At 37.8% G+C, this 21,153-nt stretch overlaps 1 protein-coding gene across 1 annotated transcript; it reads right to left on the bottom strand.

Moving 5' to 3' along the window:
• Positions 1 to 2,656: 2,656 nt before the first annotated feature.
• Positions 2,657 to 19,008, bottom strand: DUOXA2 (dual oxidase maturation factor 2). Its single transcript, XM_075342710.1, has 7 exons — positions 18,953 to 19,008; positions 15,746 to 15,911; positions 15,181 to 15,238; positions 12,707 to 12,841; positions 9,438 to 9,651; positions 6,169 to 6,383; positions 2,657 to 3,248 (listed from the first exon to the last, which is right to left on the bottom strand). The coding sequence occupies exons 2-7, from the start codon at positions 15,890 to 15,892 to the stop codon at positions 3,082 to 3,084; spliced, it is 936 nt and encodes a 311-aa protein (XP_075198825.1). The 5' UTR covers positions 15,893 to 15,911; positions 18,953 to 19,008; the 3' UTR covers positions 2,657 to 3,081.
• Positions 19,009 to 21,153: the final 2,145 nt, after the last annotated feature.

The following is a 21,153-nucleotide window of genomic DNA, read 5'->3' as shown; positions in this document are numbered from 1 at the left end:
TCACCAAGGTCCAGACGTTCATCATCACCAAGATGGCAGGCATGGGACCATGGGGGACAGGGATCAACAAGGGCGCATGGTAGCAGGCGAAATGTTGAGGAAGGTGCAGGAGAACATGAAGAAATGGAGGACGAACTGTCCATGGACATGGAAGACTCAGCGGATGAGGGAGACCTTGGTCAAATTTCAGTTGAAAGAGGTTGGGTGGAGATGTCAGAGGATAAAAGAACGGTTAGCACCTCTATGCCACAAACACAGCGTGGAATTGGTCCGCATGGCTGCGCAAGACACATGAGCGCCTTCTTGCTGCACTACCTCCAACATGACCCTCGTATTGTCAAAATTAGAAGTGATGATGACTACTGGCTTGCCACACTATTAGATCCCCCGGTACAAGTCCAAATTTTGTGACATAATTCGCACATATGCAGGAGAATCAGCAAAAGCTGTTACTCGATCTTAGCTTGGCTTTTCCACCAAACAACCGTGGTGCACGGAGTGAATCTCCCAGTTGTAACTTGACAAACATGGGACGGTCTCGTCATCAACAGTCTACCCGTACCAGTAGCACCGTATCTGGTGCTGGTAACAGCAATTTTATTGAATCTTTTCATAATTTTTTTAGACCGTCCTTTGCAAGGCCACCAGAGACAACAAGTCTGACACATAGTCAATGGCTGGAGAGGATGATACAGGAGTATCTCCAAATGAACATCGATGCCATGACTTTGCAAATGGAGCCTTGCTCATTTTGGGCTTCAAATCTTGAAAAATGGCCAGAGCTGTCCACTTACGCCTTGGAGATCTTGTAGTGTCCAGCTGCCAGCGTTGTCTCTGAACGTGTCTTCAGTGCTGCTGGGTGTGTGCTAACAGATAAGTGCACGCGTCTGTCCAGTGACAATGTGGATAGACTAATGTTCATCAAAATGAACAAGTCATGGATCCACAAGGAATTTACTACCCCTGTGTCATCCTGGGGAGAGTAAATGCTTGTGGATTTGGAATGTGCTTGATGCAAATCTACCTGTGAAGTGTACAACTAGGGCACAAGTGCTGCCACTGAAGGGGTGTCTGTGTGGCCCAATTTTTGGAAAAAAGGGAGACTCCGCTTGGAGTAACTCTTGCTGTGTTTTTAAAAAAAGAGCCAAGATGAACAAGTCATGGTTCAGCAAATACTTTGCTACCTACCCCGGTGTCATCCTGGGGACGGTTAAGGATGGCGTATTTTTGAATGTGCTTGATGCAAATCTACCTGTGAAGTGTACAACTGGGGCACAAGTGCTGCCACTGAATGGGTGTCTGTGTTGCCCAATTTTTGGAAAAAAGGGAGACTCCGCTTGGAGTAATCCTTGCTTGCAGTGTTTCTAAAAATGATCCAAGATGAACAGATCTGGAATCAGCAAAGACTTTGCTAGCTACCCCGGTGTCATCCTGGGGACGGTTAAGGATGGCATATTTTTGAATGTACTTGATGCAAATCTACCTGTGAAGTGTACAACTGGGTCACAAGTGCTGTCACTGAAGGGGTGTCTGTGTGGCCCAATTTTTGCCTCCCATTGTTTCCTATGGGTTTGAGCGGTTCGCCGAACCGAACTCGAACGAGACCTCCATTCGGCAAACCAAGCTCAAGCCGAACCGCGACCGTTTCGCTCATCTCTACTGATTAGATCTTTCCCCTTCCTGAAACAAAGCATCATCATAAAGTTAATTTTAGTGGCTGGTTTGTGCCTGCTGTGTCTGTCTCTCCCTGCTCTGTGTCTCCCTCCCTGTATTGTGCGATCTGCACAGTGCACCACCAAGCTCTGTCATGGGCTCAGAACAGTTATCAAAGAGTGGTGTCTGTGCCCGGCATGCAGGAGACTAATGATGTCACCAGCAGGGGTGGTGCTAGTCTCCTGCATTCTGGTTACACACTGCACTAGGATTACTGTTCTGAGCCCATAACAGAGTTTTGCTGTGCATGCTATATGTGCAGGGAGGTACAGACACAGCAGGAAGGGACACACACAGCCTGCACAAACCAGCCCTTGAAACAAGCATTATGATGACGCTTTGTTTCAAGGAGACACAGGCAGCAGTCACTGCCACAGCCTCTGCTCCCTGATGACACTTCATTTGAGTATCCCAGCATGCATTGGGATTCTCAAACGATTCATCATCAGACAGGAAATAGAAAAAAATAGAGTAGTAGTTAGATTTTGTGTTTACGTAATGTTAGGAAAATTTTAATATATTATAGTATATATGTATATTAGAAAGTAGCTTAGATTATAGCATCAAATAGATAAGGAGTTTAATGAAATTTACTTTTGCTCTTGGACCAACCCTTTCAATTAATTATTTTTTTTCACAGTTTAAGTGATAGTTTTCAGTATCATTCACATGATTATTCATCATGACTATAATTCCTAGGTATGATAGTTGGCAGAATATGCAGAAAATGATTAATAGTTTACAAAATAATAAAGCTATATTATAAAGAGGAAGGATTCAGGGATTGATTTTAGGGATAATACTGTACGTTCTTCTCTTCTTAGCTCTTGCTATTTGTTTGTCTTAAATTTATCCTCTTAAGTGGTGGCTTAGAATTAATACATATCATGCAAAATAATGAAACTTCTACAGTAATATAAAATATAATATATTTTTCATGTTTTGTTCAAAAAAGAACATGTACAGTATTTATTACATAATTTACAAATTATTGACAACTTCACATCACATAGACATGACAAGCATAAATATATTAACTAAAAAATACATTGTTTTCAGAATCTCATGGTATTAAATATTTCCCTTTAAATTGATATTAAATATCTAATGAAAACAATTTTTCTGGCATTTAGTCCATGATATTCTTATGTATGAAACATCCAGATAATTCCAGATACATATAGTGACTTGCACACTTGAGGTTTGATAATGATTGGCTCATTCTTTTCTTCATTTTTTACTGGCAGTTTGTGCAAAATAAATACAATCTCCACATCAAACGTTAGGTTGCTTGGTATGATTGTACTTTAATTTTGAAAGTGAATGCCCATGCAAACAGTCCATGAAATGTTTAGAAATTCCTTGCAATCATACATGCTCAAAAGCCAAATTATTGTGGCAGTGTCTATTATCACAGGGTCTTGAGGTTAATTCCTCTTCATCCTCCTCAATAGCATTAAAAAATAACTTCAGTTTTTCAGGAACACACCAATTTAAAACAATTAATGTTATTCCAATAATGAGGCACAAAAGACCTAAAATGAAAAATAGCAAGCATAAATACACAAATAGTGTAGAGAAGAGTCTAGTAATGTCATCTTCATGATGGTCAATACAACTGTGTGTTATGACTTACTATTAAACTGGAAATAATGGGGGAAAAGACTTAAATAACTCAATGGCAACATGTGTGTCAAATTTTCAATAAAAATGTTACACTGTTCACAGAGACATGACCCATAAAAATGTAAAAAACCTTTTGGTAACTCTAAACAAACATTTAAAGAGGTTGTCCACTACAAAACATTATGGACACACTGGTGTAAAGCTGAAACAGAAGGCTGTTTCTAAATACCTTCTGTTGTTCATTGTGCCTGTGAGCGGCACTCTCGCTGTCCGCTCATCCCCATCACATAACCCCCGGCTGCAAAGGCCTCTAATGTCTGGTGATGTCACGTCAACTTCCGGAATTGAAAGTTGACCCGACATCAACGAGGCGGACCCCAGTGTCCCTGAGTGACTGTGCTGTGGGCAGAGTTTCACCACATATCACAGCCCAGTATCACTCTTGTTTGCGGCGCTCTGCAGTGAAGGAGAGCGCATGCTAGATGATGGGCTGTAATGTGTGGTGAAACTCCGCCCACAGCACAGTCACTCACAGAGACTGGGTCCCGCCTCGGTGATGTCGGGTCAACTTCCAATTCCGATCACAGGACACCAGAGGTCACTACAGCTAGTGGTCACATGATTAGGATGAGTGGACAGCGATAGCGCCACTCACAGGCACAATTGACAATAGAAGGTATTTATAAAAAAGCCTTCTGTCACAGCTTTACACCGCTGTGGCCACTATGCTTTGTAGTGGACAACCTCCCTAAAAATGTCTACTTCAAAATGTATATAGATTTGGGGCACTTAACCATTTTGGGTCTAAAAAGGCTTTAGAAATCTGACCACTGTCCATATTACTTTGTACTACCTATATGTCTATTCAATAGACATGAGAAAATTTATTCTAGTAGAAATTAATTTTACATGATTATACAAAAACTCCGCATTTGTGAGAATACCAATTTTTTTAAATTTGCGTTGAATGGATTTAGTAAAGTGGCAGGAAGATACGTGCAATTTTGCTGAACCATAGCCATCAAAAGCATTTTAATAAGTGTATTCTCATTTCAACCTCCACTACCCAATGCCTGCTGTTTGGTTCTCAAAGCCACTTCTTCTTTCCGCCATCTCTTGTCGCATTTTCTGGAATGCTCACTTTAGGACAGGACTTTCAGTTGTGACCATGTCTCAGATGTCACCGCACTCCACCTGTTGTGATGTTATGGAAGTGCAAAATGCTGTGACTTTCTAAACCGCATTTGGAAGTCCCAGTCCAGGTTGAACAGATTAAAGAAACAGCGGAAAGAGGTCAGCCACTATCTGATTCTTAGAGCACTTCTTTCTGTCATCGAAGTTCTGGACTGTTAACGCTAAGCTGGGACTTCTGGCCACAACTAGCCCTTAGAGGTCACTATGTGTTGCACATCCTTGAACAGGCCAGGAGTGTGGCAAGCAATAGTGGATAGAAGAGATGGCCCTGAGAACCTGACGGTGGGCAATGAGAGCTGAACAGGTGGGTATAAGATTTTTTTTTGTTTTTTTATATCTTAAATTTGTTATGGCCCAAACTTTGGAGAGACCCCAGAGCATTATAAAGATATTCAATTTGCAGACAACAATTTTGCTGCAAATCGAATTTCCCAGGAACATCCAAGCAATTTCGCAATTTTGAATGTTGTCAGATCTGTCCATCTTTACTATTCAAGTACACCTTAATGTCTGAATTAGTTATATTTGGATAATTTTTCTAGCTTTGGTAAATTTCATATATTTTTTGCATTCATTATTGCATTTGCGCCAGACACTGTTTTGCTTTTTAGTTTGTGCCGTCAATTGTGACTATTTGAAAAGTTGAAAAATTTGTCTCAAACGTGATGCAGTCTGCCACTGAAGTACTTTTATGCACGCCACAAATCTGGGCACAAGAGGCAGAATTATGTCTATTAAAAATGAAAAGAAAAGTTTAAATACAAAAATAGAGACCATTTTTACTTTGTCCCAAATTTATGAATGACATACAATATTTTAAAGAATTTGGCACAAAAAACGGCAATGTATGCCACAAAACTCCAAGGAGAAAGAGGGTCTTAATAAAAATAGCAAATAATGAAATGGTGCTTGTATGTTACAAAATCAGATAATTAAGAATTGTCCTTAAAAGGAGTTGGAAATATCATTTGAACTTTAAAAAGTAGTGGTAATGACAATCTAAACATTAAATAATAAAAAAAAGAAATGGGCAGTAGCCTATGTCTGTCCTGTCAGGCATTATTATTTCTCCTGGAGAGTAATTTTGCCATTATAAAATATGATAGCTAATTTTTACTTTTTACAAAGACAAATTTGGAATTACTACTGGTGAACAGTTCTTTTGGGATTCACTTTGGCAAATATTACCAAATAATTGTATATTCTTTATTTTGCACTTTTTCCAGATCCCAGAGTATAATAAATGTAAGCTGTAAAAAGCAAAGAAAAACTAATACTTCACCATTCACCTCTCTGGCCTCTCCGCTGCTTGCTGCCAACCATCCAGTCTCCTTTCTGTCTTCTCATTTCTGGATTCTTCACTATAGACCAAGGCTTTCAGATCGGACAATGGAGATTATAAGGTCGCAGAGCACGTCATGACATCACAGTGTCACAAAGTTATGATACACACTAACAACCAAGAACTTGGGTCCGGAAATTGTGCCATATAGCAAGGACCCGGCAGAAAGAAGACCGGGAGGCTAGGAGCAAGCAGCGGAATGGACAGAGATCTATGCACTCATCTCTAGTAATTACCGTGAATATATTTATATACGACATATGTGATTCTTATTTAATGTTTCTGTAACCCACCTGTAGCCAAAGTCAACCAGAAAGATCCTCCAAATGTAGTTTTTAGAGATTCTGAACCAAACTGTATATTACAAAATGATACATTCCTCACTGTGGAGAAGGAAATTAATGAGAAGAACATAAAAGCTGATGTCACAAGGGTCATGTAAGCTCCATATATCAACACCGACATGGAGAATAGAATGTTGCAGATAATCCAGGAACAGAATGCCACCCTGTAAGACAAAATTCAATATTGCTATTAGCCGAGTAAAAAATTGATCACCTAAACTCCAACTAAATCCAACTAATGATAAGAAAAAGATTTTTGGTATCCAGTTCCAATCTCTGATCCAGTCCTCTAATGCAGATGGGTTTCACTTCTGTGGCCGTTAGTCTTGATCCGGCATCTCCGAGGCACCTCTGTTGCCTCCTAGGTCCTGTGATATAATGAAGTTTCTTGAAGCTTGCACACAAGGTTTCATGTTGAATCATGCCAAGAGCTGTGGGGCATAAGAAGTAACAGAATTGCCCAAGAGATGCTGGCCAAAGCTGTTGGTCATAGATGTAATGTCCAGCCGCAATATCGGACCAGACTAGTTGTCAAAACTGGGTGCAACAAATCTTTTTGCTCATCTATACATCCAAAAATAAAAAGGTTGTAGCATATCCCACTGGAAACCAACCTAAAAGGTTATTCTCCATTAGAAGCATTGTAGAGACTCTCTGTGCCTCAATACAGTCTATACAGATGATTAAAATCAAGTCAAACTGATAATATGTCTGGACAACCTCTTTATGTCAGGTCATGCAGAAACAAGTATGTAATGTTCTGTACTATAAATAAAATGGAATTCATTGCTCATCGATTGTATACAATTATTAAATGATACATATATTAAAATGACTACCAACACTAATGGCACTATCAGTCTCATAGACCATTATATACATACATGTCTATGCATAAAGTATATTACAATTTCAGATATCAATCAATTCATAATGTAATGTTATTTCCCTTATGTAGAAATTGGGCTACAATAACAATACATGTGACCAAATTCATGATTCATTTATTTAGACAAAGCAAATATCAAAGAAATTCATTGCACACTGAGTATCAGGAAAACCAACACAGGAACTACTTTCTTAATGCACATTTTGGATCTATGTATTGAGTGAATCTTTTGAAATTAAAATTCACCAATTTTGCCAAATTTTTCCCAAAAGTTTGAATTGCAATGAGTTACAAGTTCTCCAGTTGCCCTGATGTATATCACACATTAAAGACTCCTGGGACTATATTCAACTCATTTCAAGCTCGACTGCAAGCACAGCTTATGTTGTCACACATTGACCTTAAAATATATAGCTAAGGACCAATGAATGATGATATCTGCATTTCACTGCTATTCTACCCGTAATGTTTGTTCAGTATTTTATGCCTTTCTTTCCTTATCTCTTTTGCTAAGATGTGACTTGTGACATCCTTTCAAGATCCAGATTCATCAAACAAATCACTGCTGCATTCCCTGCCTCATCTTTTATACAGGCTATGATATGGTTTTGCTATACTAAGTAATGTGATAGCTGCAAGGCATGATGGGGAAGTTTGCCTGGTGGAAACCAATGTTGTTAAAAGTGTAAAGCTGTGGCGCCATTTTAGGCTATTCTTGTGAAGCAGCTCGCAAGTTCTTCAAGTTAGCTACACCGATTTGATTTGCTTTAAATGAATTCATTCATATTTAGTAATGATCTAAGTAGCGTTCTTGTATATACAGAATTCATATATTCGATGTGTCATTATTCTGTCAGAGATGAAGAGCAGTGTTTGTTCTGCTGTGATGGAATTGTGACTGCAGCCAAATTGAAAGAAGCGGTCACATGACATTGCTTATGTTAGGTGATCGGCAGGGACACATCACTGACATTGAAGAAACAGCAGCAGTCCGAGAGGTAAGTGTACTTTATAGGGGATTTATTATTATTATATGCTGGACTAATCTATTAATAAGGGGTTGTCTAGCAGTGTGACCTCCAGGCTTTGAATTCATAACCAATATGCTTGTGATTAGAGATGAGGGAACCCGAGGTTTGGTATTTGGTGTTTGTACAACAAACACACACTACACTCACTCACACTCTCGTACCAAACACACACTTTAAAAAAAAGAAACAGAGTTTGGGTGTGAAGTATGGGTGCTTTTCTTAGGTAAACCACTTGCGCAAGCATAGGTGTGCTCTGGTACACTCGGTGCTCAGCCCAGTGCAAGACCCTTTCAGTGCTTGAATAGCTCACACTGGGGGTCACAATAGAGGGATTGGATGTAGTGTGAGCAAAAAAAAATGAAAAAAACCCCATCTACCCTCTCCTGTAAGTGATCTGTTTATGGCTGTTGCATGTGGGCAGAGACCCGTATTGTCCAATTAGTGACTTCCATTGAGGTTCAGGTAAAGTCTGGGTCCCAAAAACAAACTTTATCTAAAGTTTGGATGAATCCACCAAACCGAACTTCCATGAGTCCGTTTATCTCTAGTTGTGATGGGAGATACCTGTTGACCTGTTCATCTGAACTCCTTGGTAGTTGATGCAACTAAGGTTGTATTTTTGTTGTACTTAGTCTTAGTTCTATGATTTATATGCAGTATGAACTATAATTAATTTCTAGCGTCTTCCTTAAATGTTTAAGGAATATCTGACAACAAATCCAAGTGAGGGGATTTGTTTTTGCTCAAAATGGCATAATAAATGTATTTTCCGTTATGATGAAAATATTAACTTTGTATCTTGTATCACAATGGTTGTTCAGGAATATTCATTCAAATATTTTAGCAACTTCCTCAAAAGGCCAACAGGCGACTGGCTATGTGAGCTCTGATTCATGCCTGGGCATTCGTAAATGAGATTTGTCCAAGCCATTACTGAAGCTTCATCTCCACCCAGTCGATCATTAAAGCATTCCGTTGGATCTTCCCAGAGGTCACTGATGAATACCTGAAGGATTGTTCGACATCATACTTCAACTGTGACTAATTAATAAGGAAATAAGGAAATCTGCCAAAATTCTCTGCCAAGTGTGCAACTGGATTACTTGGCTCTTTCTCTCAGCTCAAGATTTATTGGTATAAATTTTTCATCTGTTACTCTAAATCATTCGTCCACCTCTACCTAGACAATGCACAATAAGCCTCAACTTATCACATATAGGTCTTTATATGACGTTTCTACCATTGGTGGCTTACATTTTTCAATATGTAAAGGAACATTGTACTGAAGATGCACTTACCACATGCAAGCTGATGCATAGTGACTGGATATCCTATACTGGCTAAACATACCACATGGGTCATACTGGGTGAATTTCTCGGCCACATAAAGAATTGGATTAGGAAGTCCTCTTTTTAGACCATCATTATAGTATTCATTGAAATGTGATCCAAAATTCCAAAGAAATTGCTCATTGTAGTCAATTGTTTCATTAATTTGATGAATTGGAATACCTTTTGGAAAAAGAAATTAAGACAATGTTTTAGCACAGATTAGATGTTTGTATAATTCTATTTGCAAAATACCTTTCCAAAAGAGCACCTCTTAAGCTGGTGTCACACATAACGACAACGACGTCGCTGCAACGTCACCATATTCTGTGACGTTGCAACGACCTCAACAGCGACGTCGCTGTGTGTGACACATAACAACGATCAGACCCCTGCTGCGAAATCGTTGCTCGCTCCTGAATGCTCCAGGTCATTTTTTGATCGCTGCTATCCCGCTGCGCCATGCTGATAAGCTGATAATCCTTGTGTTTGACACCGCAGCAGGGACGCTACGCTACGTCTGAAACCACACAACGACCGTCGACGTCGCTATGATCGCTGCTCCGTCGCTGCTTTTTATAACATGTTTGACAGCTTACTAACGATCATCTATGGTCGCTGCTACGTCACAGAATATGGTGACGTTGCAGCGACGTCGTTGTCGTTGTCGTTATGTGTGACCCCAGCTTTAGACAAGACCACTCGCTTATTCAGATCAGATTTCCTGTTAACAATCTTAGGTTTCACCATATCTAATGCATACTGGCCATTTTATTTAACCCCTTAACCCCGGGTAATTTTCAGTTTTTTTATGGTTTTTGGTTTTTTTTGCTCCCCTTCTTCTGAGAGTTGTAACTTTTTTATTTTTCCTTCAATCTTGCCATATAAGGGCTTATTTTTTGAAGGATGAGTTGTACTTTTTAATGAAACCATGAGATTTACCATAACGTGTACTGGAAAACAGCAAAAATATTCCAAGTGCTGGAAAAATTTCTAAAAAGTGCGATTGCATGATTGTTTTTCAGATATTTTATTCAGTGTGTTCACTATTTGGTAAAACTGATGTTTCACTGTGATGCCTCAGGTCGGTATGAGTTTGTAGACACCAAACATGTATAGGTTTACTTTTATCTAAGGGGTTAAAACAACTTCAGAAATTTGTCCAAAAAAAGTGGGGTACCTTTTGCCTCAGTTCCAAAACCCATAATGTTATGATTGTTCGGGATATGGGACTCAGTGATGGATTAACTTTTGCATCTCGAACTGACATTTTTAACGGTGCCATTTTTGTGCAGATGGCAGTGGGGAAAGGCGCGTTCCCCGCCGCTGCCATTTACATTGTGCTGTCAGATTTTGACAGCGCGATCCAAGGGGTTAAGAGGCGCAAATGGATTCTGGATCCACCCGCGCCTGATAACCACACATGTCAGCTGTTCAAAAGAGCTGACATGTGTAGGGATCTACGCCAGCCCTCCGCAGCAGGCGGGGTGATTATACAGACATGAGGCAGGACATACCCAGTACGTCCAATGTCGGTAAGAGGTTAAGACCCACCATCCTTGGATACAACTTTTATGGCTGATCATATTAAAGAAGTTTTGTTGTATGATAATTTTATTTGCATTAAAACAGCAATATGAATGGAAATGATTCCCCAGATGTCTGAGCTTGAGTAGAAAGCTACATATGTATAGGGGAATCACTGACTGTAAATGGCTGTATCCAACAGTGCTGAAAGAAATTTGGGCAACTGAGTTTGGACTACATCCAAGAACTCTCCAGTTTGGCTGATCAAGTTAATCCAAAACTACCATTGTATGCTCTTAAAGGGACTTTTTGGAATCAGAGTAGAAGCTCTAGTTGAGAGTGGTCAATTTTATTATAATGAAGTCCATTTCTAGAATATTTTCTTATATAACTAATATCTAATTACAGTCATTGATGGCTTTGTACTGTTACTTGTAATTATGTGTAGATAGATTTCTTTGAATGCCTAAAATTCTGTTTTCAAAATTCTACTTATTGGGAACCTGTCAGTAGAATCAACCCTCCTAATCTTTCTAAATGGGCATATAGATCATAATAAGTAGACGTAATGCCACCTTTTATTAAAAATAAGCTCTTGAGGCAGACTCTCGGGAGGTCTCTGTCTGGCACATAGATCTTAGATCATTGGATTTTTTTGGAATAATACATCGAATCATAGGTATCAAGGTATCATTTTATTCAACTTTTCATGATCTTAATGTCCATGATGAGGGTGGATCTTATTGACAGATTTACTTTAAACCATTAATATTCTATTGGAAAGTTTGTAAAAAATACAACCATATTTGCTTTTTATGCAAGAACAGTGCTAGTCTTTTTTATTAGCACTATTTAGAATTACAACTTAGCCTCCTTGAAGTGAATAATGCTGAGCTGCAATACCAGGATAAAGAAACAGTGACCCTGATTCCAGCACTGGGTCACTTACTGGGCTTCTTACTATAGTTTTGATACAACAATGTTTCATCTGCTGGGAGTCTGCTAGTCTTCCTTGTGGTGAGCTTCGCTATCTCGTCTTCATTATTCATGGGCTCTGGATATCGCCAACACAACCATTGATTTTGATTAGGCGGATGTATGTCAGTGTAGGCAAAAAGTTGCAATCAATGGTGTGGGTGTGACAATACAGAGCTCATCATTGAGAAGACCATCAAAGCTGCAACAGATAACACAATGATAGTATCAAAACTACAGCAAGAAGCAAAGTAAAGGTACTGTCACACATAACGAGATCGCTAGCGAGATTGCAGCTGAGTCACGGTTTCCGTGACGCAGTAGCGATCTCGTTGTTTGACACCTACCAGCGATCAGGCCCCTGCTGTGATATCTCTAGTCATTGCAGAATGGTCCAGGCCATTTTCTTCAAAGGCGATGTCCTGCTGGGCAGGACACATCGCTGTGTTTGACACCGTGTGACAGGGTCACAGTGACTGCTGGGATCGTTATACAGGTCGCTACTGCGACCTGTATTGTTCCTGCATCGATGGTAAGGTCTGACTGTGTGACATCTCACCTGCGACCTCCCAGCGACTTACCAGCGATCCCTATCAGGTCTCATCTTTTTCGGGATCGCTGGTAAGTCGTTGTGTGTGACTGGGCCTTTAGTTACGTTATGCTGCTTATCGATGAGGCAGCAAAAACTTGGTAACAAATTCACTTTAAAGTAAAAAATAAATTATAACCGTCTCACCTTTTAATGTTATGTTAACTCCATTAAAGCCGACACGTACTCCAATGTCTGCATTCACAGTGGAATTGCTGAATGATTTGTATGTAGTTACAGCATTAATGGATCCAATCTCCCAGTCAGCTGTAAAGTTTACAACTAATGAAAAAAGATTAGATATATTTTATAGTCTAATACTTTGTTACAAATGAAGTAACCATTCACCACATTAGATCCATATGAGGTCTCATTCAGACATCTATGCTTCACATTTTAAGTCTATAAGTAGTTTCCACAAATAAAACACAAAAATGATTACCCGGCTGTTCACATGTCTGTGAATTTTTTTGCAGACTGTCTGAAAAGTCTATTTATGCTCCAATTCACAGCTCAAACTCAGCTATTCAAATCTATGGGTTCAGGAAAATCATAAACAGCACACAAATGCCATTCATCTGTCATCCATTGGTTGTCTATTTTTCATGGACTGATAGTTAAAAATAGTTTGAATTATGTTGTTTAACTCAAGTAATACATAATATAATTTGTCATTTCCACCTTTCAAAATGTTTGCCAATAAGTAGGACTCCAGGACCCACTACTAGGACAACCCCTTCCCATTCCACGTTTCCCCCAATTGAAATAAAAAAGGCAACACTTACCTCCCTTGCCAACGCCATTCCATTCCAACGCATACTTGGAGCTCACATAAAGTTGTGGCATCATGGAAGCCCTGTGTCCAATCACCACCGGCTTCCCTCTCCCTGCTTTTGGTAGCAGGAGTGATCAACAGGAAGTGAGCAGCAGCCATAGCTCTCACTTCCTGTTGATTAACTAATTTGTCTAAAGTCATTAAGACAGAAACTGTCGGTGACTGAACACTGTTCCATCGGTGTTGGGACTTGCGTTCCCGGGAATCACATGAGGTTGTGATATCATGCGAGCCCCAACACTGGTGGAACGGCGCCGGCAAAGCAGGTAAGAATCGCCTTTTTTATTTTAATTTGGGAGAAACATTAAGAATGATAAGGGGGTTGTTCTATTAGTGGAAAAACCCCTTTAACCTTCGTCCGGCTGAATAGGTACAATTGTAACTATTCCCTTTTTAAATTGCAATAATCTTTTTTTTTTTCGAAAAGCAGTAGAGGGCTGAAATTTCGTGACATGTCAGCAGTTTTGGTCCAGAATATATTGGCCAAATTTCAATAAAATATCTCCACCCCCTTCCGAGATAAGGGGTCGAGAAATTTTGGCAAAATTATGCAGCCTGACAAAGGTTAAAGAGGATGCCCAGAATGAAAAAAATATGTGTTTTATTCCGAGAGCAGTGTCACACCTATTGATGGTGTGGTATTGCAGATTAGCTTCATTTAGATTATTTTGGCAATACAACACAAAATTGAGGCTGCTTTTTAAAAGGCACCTGCCATGTTTTTTTTCTAACCCTAGACAACTTAAAAGGAAACCTGACATAAGATTTTTATACCTCAAATGGCATGTACGTACAGTGGTTTCCATGCTGATTAATTCCTTACATTGACTGTAGAAATCTGTTTTTCAGTTTCTGAGAAACCCATTGATAAGATTGTATGCAAATGAGCCACAAGCGCTCATAAAGAAAATTAACTTTTGTTTTAGTTACCCGCTTTGTTTGCCATAGTCTCTCACCAGTGCCATGAGTTGTGTGTCTAGGGCAGTACATGCGCAGATCTTGCAATATCATAAGGACCCTACTGCACATGCACCGCCTCATGCCCTACATGAGAGATATTGGTGGGGAAAGTGAGTCACTAAAACAAAATAGACCTGTCAAGTCAGAAACAGGATGGAGGTGACAAATGGTGAATAGGGAAGGAGGACAGGAGAGCTCCAAATGCAATATCCCAATCTGAAGCACCTCTTGCTCAGTTGCATAGGATTTCAAAGCTGCACTTCTCCGAAACAAAGAACATATTGATTTAATCAGCATGAAAGCATGATAGACTCTCTACATAAATGCCATCAGATTGAGGTATAAATTCCTCACCACAGATTCTGTTTAAAATAGAATTTCACCTTCCATTGCCTAGAGGTAAAGTATGTCATAAAATAAAATCAGTATCTAGTTAATTAATTTCTCCACAAGATCAATGGACTTGTCGAGCTAAAGGGGAATTCCTAAACATTGTAACTCCTGAGCCATTCTTCATGTTATCTCTAGACATTTTTATAGCTTGTGAAATGATAAATACTGTAGTTGTGAAATTGTCTTGCAATGTTGAACACAGAATTTGCTTAGTGTTTGTCACAATTATAGTCAAAAGAACAAATCCTAAAGCATCCATTTGGTCCTGGAGTAGGCAGAGCATTAAATGTTTCTATACATATCTCCAATGGATGAACCAACAGTCAACTTTTGTAGCTATGTACCATTTTGTCCTAAAATGATGATGGCTAGGTATCAAGATGGAAATCTTTTTGACCAATGTAAAATAGAAGGTTCCAAATTATCCACTTACCGACTGTAACTACTCCAATAAAAAGGCTTATTATAACTCTGAATGTCCATGATAGTCTCTGTAATGAAAAGAATGAAAGAATCTCATGACCTTTTTATGATCAATAAAAAGCGTATTGGCGCCTGTATGAAACAGTATCAGAACGTTTGTCCTCACATCTGACCAATATACTGATTATAATGGAGGTAAAAAATCCAAATAATTATTAGAAGGCAGATAGATAGATAGATAGATAGAGAGAGAGATAGAGAGATAGAGAGATAGACAGAGCAATATCCAATAATAAAAGCAGCACTGGTATAAAACACTATGGTGGCATGACTAAAAATAATTGCCCAGGTAATTATAATCCAAGAAAAAAGGCAGCACTCCATCTTCACATAAAAAGTGTACTTGAATTTATTAACCCATTGCTTTACAGCAACGTTGCTCCAAACACAATACTTAGCCTTCTTCAAGCAAGTTACCAGAGCCGAAACACCGCGTACATGGGCATGGAATAAATATATGAAATGGGAATGCTGCCATTTTTCAATGTTAAGACAGACAGATGAAAATAACTTACTGCTCTGCCTCTTATTCCTGGGATGATGAGGATAAAAGCTGAGACAAACACCAAAAACACGATGATGACGATAATTATATCCACTGAAAACTCCCATTTCCTCCGTTCATGTGGGTAGAAAGGAAACACTCCATCAAAGAAGGTCATGACTTTCCAACTGGTAAAACTGCATAAAGAGAAATAGCAGCACATTTTATAGTTGTGACTTAGACAATAACTATGATTCATGTATTGTGATGCTATTAACTCAATATCATAAAATCAAATCTTTTAAAATTCTAACAACTTCCCGGTATGTTTCCGTTGTCGCACAGCTGTCGTCATTGGATATTGGGACTTCTGGACTCTAGTTTACCTAACATCTTTTAACGATTATAACGTTTGTGGGCTTAAAATATAAAGATAATAAACTGTACCTTGTTTTTAAAGGCTTATTCCTAACATTCATAGTTATCACTTATCCACAAGATAGGTTAAACCATATTGATTGGTGGGGTCTGTCCACTTGGATCACACTGATTAGAAAATTATAAATTTTGTGTGGATAGGTTATAACTACAAGTATTATGGAATAACACTTTATTTTACTTATTCCTCTCTGATTCTCTAGGTTGGTCTTGCTTTTATGTAAATACTGATGCAATATCTAGAGTAAAGTCGTGTTAGGTTACCGCCAAGGCCAGAATCATTTCATTATAGCCAAAATGTTAAAGGTGCCTATTGTGACTTCACTAAGGATGCCATGTATTGGGTCACAATAAATTTGGCAACCGATTCGAGAGGTTATTTGGAGACTATAAATAAGTATAGATTTCCCTTTTGCTACTTTTGACACATTTTAAAATCATTAAAAGAGGACCTCAATTGACATGGCTTTAAAATGTTTTTAGTAATATTTGTACTTTCTATAGAATATTACATTTATTTACACTCTGAATCATGATGTCCCTGCCATATTATATAGTCAAGTCTCAATCCCTTTAAATGGGCTGAACTGCAATGACACATAAAGGTCCTGAACAAGAGCAAGATGAAGAACAAGAAGGTTTCACATCCCTTAGGTACTACATAGTTGAATACAGTAAAATTTACCAGTTGGACATGAGTGTTATAAGTTATACAGAAGCATTTCTTCTATACCCAAAAACTAGAGCAGGGCTTAGAAGGGATGCAACACTTTTTATCATTGGTGGTCTTTGACTCCCTAAGTAATACAGTATCTCTACCCTAAGGGGTACTTTACACACTGCGACATCGCATCCGGAATATTGTCGGGGTCACGTCGTTAGTGACGCACATCCGGCGCCGGTAACGACATCGCAACGTGTAAGTCCTAGATGCGCCAATAAACTATCGCAAAAGCGTCGAAAATCAGTGATCTGTGTAGCATCGGACATTTGCATAATGTCGGGTTGACCGCAGGTACGATGTTGTTCGTCGTTCCTGCAGGTCCACAAATCGCTTTGTGTAAACCCGCAGGAGAGACAAACATCTCCTTACCTGCGTCCCGACGGCAATGCGGAAGGGACAAGGTGGGCAGAATGTTATGTCCCGCTCATCTCCGCCCCTCCGCTTCTATTGGCCGATTAGTGACGTCGTGGTTATGTTGCTGTGACGCCGAACACTCCTCCCCCTTGGAAGAGGGATTGTTCGGCGGTCACAGCGACGTCGCCAAGCAGGTATGTGCGTGTGACGCTGCTGTAGCGATAATATGCGCTACGGCAGCAATCACCACATATCGCATGTGCGACGGGGGCGGGTACTATCGCGCTTGGCATCGCTAGCCGATGCTAGCGATGTCGCAACATGCAAAGTACCCCTTACTCTACTGCAAGGTCTAACATAAGGCATAAAGTGTATCAGTTTTACCACAGATGAGTTTTTAGGCATTTAAATATATATTAGGCAACAATATTCTGATGGACTCTGATTAGAACATTCGTAAATCTACAGTCAGTATCTATACTTCAAAATTGTTGCCTAAAAACACCTTAAATCTATGTCAAAAAATGCAATTCAGCCATTTGGTGAGGTCCTACAAATTACAACTCCCAATATGAATGCCTTATGAGGATGTATTTCCACCAAACCTGAAAACTAAACCTGCGAATCCTAATCCTAAACACTGAGTTGTCAATTTGTTTGCAAATAGAAGTAAAATTTGAATATTGTAATCTCTAAAATCTTCACCTCGAAAGGTCAAATAATAATTTGGTCTAGGTCCTCTGTTTTCCGTATGACATTCTTATTGTTAGTATTTTTATACAAGTACACACATAATTACATGACAGTATAAAATGTGCAATATAACTTTCTGTAATAGAAGATAAGTAATTACTTCACAGGAAATGGTCGTACTTCTATTCCATGCTCTAAACAAATGTTGATTTATTGCAAGAGGTGTTGTGCACAATAAAACTGTTAAGTTCTAGAAGTTTTACGTCAATGAATGATTCAGATTCATGCACATGCCAATAAAATCTGAAAGTAATAACCTACGTCCAGATATTTAGAACGTCATTAGTAAGACTTCGCGCTAGACAATAATAAATATATTATTGAAGGGAACATATAAAAATGAATTTGCCCTTTTTAAGAAATTATACCATTAAAAAAATGACAAAAATAGAATAAAAAACGCAAAAAAGAAAAACCACGTTAATCTTATTAAAGATCTATTGTAATACAGCTGCTTCAATATTGAGGGAAAAACCTGCTGAAGGATAAGATGCTCAAGGGTGAGTAACTGAGCATGAAATATTCATATTACAATAGATTGTGAGTCAAAAAGGAAACGGATCCGATGACTAATCTGCAGCATGGTGGAATATGGAGGTGATATATAAACAGTGGAGAAAATGGTAGTCTTTTTATCTAATATTACTATTATTAGCATTATATGCGTTATTTAATTTTTGGGGGCTAAATGTAAGCTGCATAAATAACCAAGAATGCCATATAAGGAAAAAATGGATTGAGAACCTGAGATAATAAATCACCATAATTTTATATATGTATATATATATATATATATATATATATATATATATATATATACATATACATACAGGATATATATATATATATGTATATACATATATTATATATATATATATATATATATATATATATATATATATCTCAAGAAAGCACAAATCAGGAAAATGCAATAAAATAAAATTCACTTAAAACAATAAGCAGACTGACCTTAACAGTACAGATTGTGGAGAGTTTGTGTGTTAGGTCCAGTGGCTATACAAGAGCTGAACTGGAATTTTAAGAGGTTGGCGGCCCTTTTATACCCTGCTTTCAACAAAAAAAAAATGGAAAAGAGAACCTTGACAAAGGTTACTCAGCATCAAATAATGTCTATGTGTCTCCAATCTTCTAACAAAGAACATTATTCAAATAAGTCAGATGCCCAACCCTAGTGCTACTGTACGTCCCAACTTCCTTCACAATGTCACATACTCAGTTATACCTGTGCCATTAACTTCACACGACAGAATCCTGTCCTGGGATTTACAGGTAAGCTGCTAATCTTCTCTACAGATTATATAGAGTGTGTTATATTATGGCTAGAATTATCTGTATTCTATCTATCTATTGTATATTAGTGCTGAAAGAAAAGTGGTAATACATTTCCATCACTCATGTTCCTTTACTGAACACATGAGGGCATCTTAGCTCTTAGGTAAAATAATATTTTAGGGTTTTAAGTGAATTTACTTTTAAGCTAGTAAGTTATTCTTTTACAAAGATGGACTCACTAAGTGCAACCTGTATTCTGCTAACAGGTCTGTAAGACAAGCATGGAGAATATATAAGTGAATTATAATGTACTGTCATCTAATGTCATTCTAAATGCAGCATAAACTCTGCTGGTTGGTAGGACAAGAATGAGAAATATATAAATTAATAGTAATATACTATTATATATGCAGCTTGTACTCTGCTGACAGGTCAAAAGGACAAGAATGGAACTATATAAATTAATATTAGTATTCTATTATATATGCAGCCTGTACTCTGCCGACATGTCTTTAGGGCAAGCATGGAAAATATATAAATTAATATGAATATATTTCTATATATACAGTCTTTATTCTACTGAAAAGTCTGTAGGGCAAACATTGAAAATATATAAATTAATATTAATATACTGTTATATATGCAACCTATACTCTGCTGACAGGTCTAAAAGACAAGAATGGGAAATATATAAATTAATATTAATATACTATTATATATGCAGCCTGTACTCTGCTGACAGGTCTAAAGGACAAGAATGGGAACTATATAAATTAATATTAATATACTATTATATATTCAGCCTGTACTCTGCTGCTGACAGGTCTGTAGGGAATGCATGGAAAATCTATACATTAATTTTAATATACTGCTATGTACATACAACCTGTACTCTGTTGACAGGTCTGTAGGACAAGAATGGGAAATATATAAATTAATATTAATATACTGTTATATATATATATATGTATGTGTGTATATATATATATATATATATATATATATACATAGATATATATAGCTAGATAGATAGATAGATAGATAGATAGATAGATAGATAGATATAAATATATAACCTTTATTCTGCTGACAGGTCTGTAGGGCGAGCATGTAAAATATATAAATTCATATAAATATGCTGCTATATCTGCAGCCTGTACTCTACTGCCAGGTTTGTAGGGCAAACATGGAAAATATGTAAATTAATATACTGTTATATATATACAACCTGTACTCTGCTGACAGGTCTGTAAGGAAAGCATGGAAAATACATATATATTGTATATAAAAGAATATAAATTAATTATAATGTACTATTATGTAACATAGTAGTGCATATTTAATAGTGGGCAATTAAGCATAAAGTCTAGTTAAAGTTTGCCTCAAGGCAACTAAATTATTAATATACTGTTATATATACATATATTGAGCTGATAGGTCTGTAGGGCAAGCATGGGAAATATATAAATTATTGTTATACTGTTATATATATAACCTGTACTCTGCTGTCAGGTCTGTAGGGCAAGAATGGAAAATATATAAATTAATATAAATATACTGTTATATATATCACCTGTACTCTGCTGTCAGGTCTGTAGGGCAAGAATGGAAAATATATAAATTAATATAAATATACTATTATATATATAACCTGTACTCTGCTGTCAGGTCTGTTGGGCAAGAATGGAAAATATATAAATTAATATAAATATACTGTTATATATATCACCTGCACTCTGCTCTCAGGTCTGTTGGGCAAGAATGGAAAATATATAAATTAATATAAATATACTATTATATATATAACCTGTACTCTGCTGACAGGTCTAAAGGACAAGAATGGGAACTATATAAATTAATATTAATATACTATTATA

Source organism: Anomaloglossus baeobatrachus, chromosome 4 (genome assembly GCF_048569485.1).
Source record: "Anomaloglossus baeobatrachus isolate aAnoBae1 chromosome 4, aAnoBae1.hap1, whole genome shotgun sequence".
Classification (NCBI taxonomy): domain Eukaryota; kingdom Metazoa; phylum Chordata; class Amphibia; order Anura; family Aromobatidae; genus Anomaloglossus; species Anomaloglossus baeobatrachus.
This window is presented reverse-complemented; position numbering and strand designations above follow the sequence as displayed.

Bases quoted from the DNA above. Each gene is read 5' to 3' on its own strand.
- DUOXA2 (XM_075342710.1), bottom strand. From the start codon at position 15,892: ATGACCTTCTTTGATGGAGTGTTTCCTTTCTACCCACATGAACGGAGG. The intron at 15,239-15,745 runs GTAAGTTATTTT...TTTTCATTACAG, and splicing joins CAGGAATAAGAGGCAGAGCA to AGACTATCATGGACATTCAG. The intron at 12,842-15,180 runs GTAAGTGGATAA...TTTTTTCATTAG, and splicing joins TATTGGAGTAGTTACAGTCG to TTGTAAACTTTACAGCTGAC.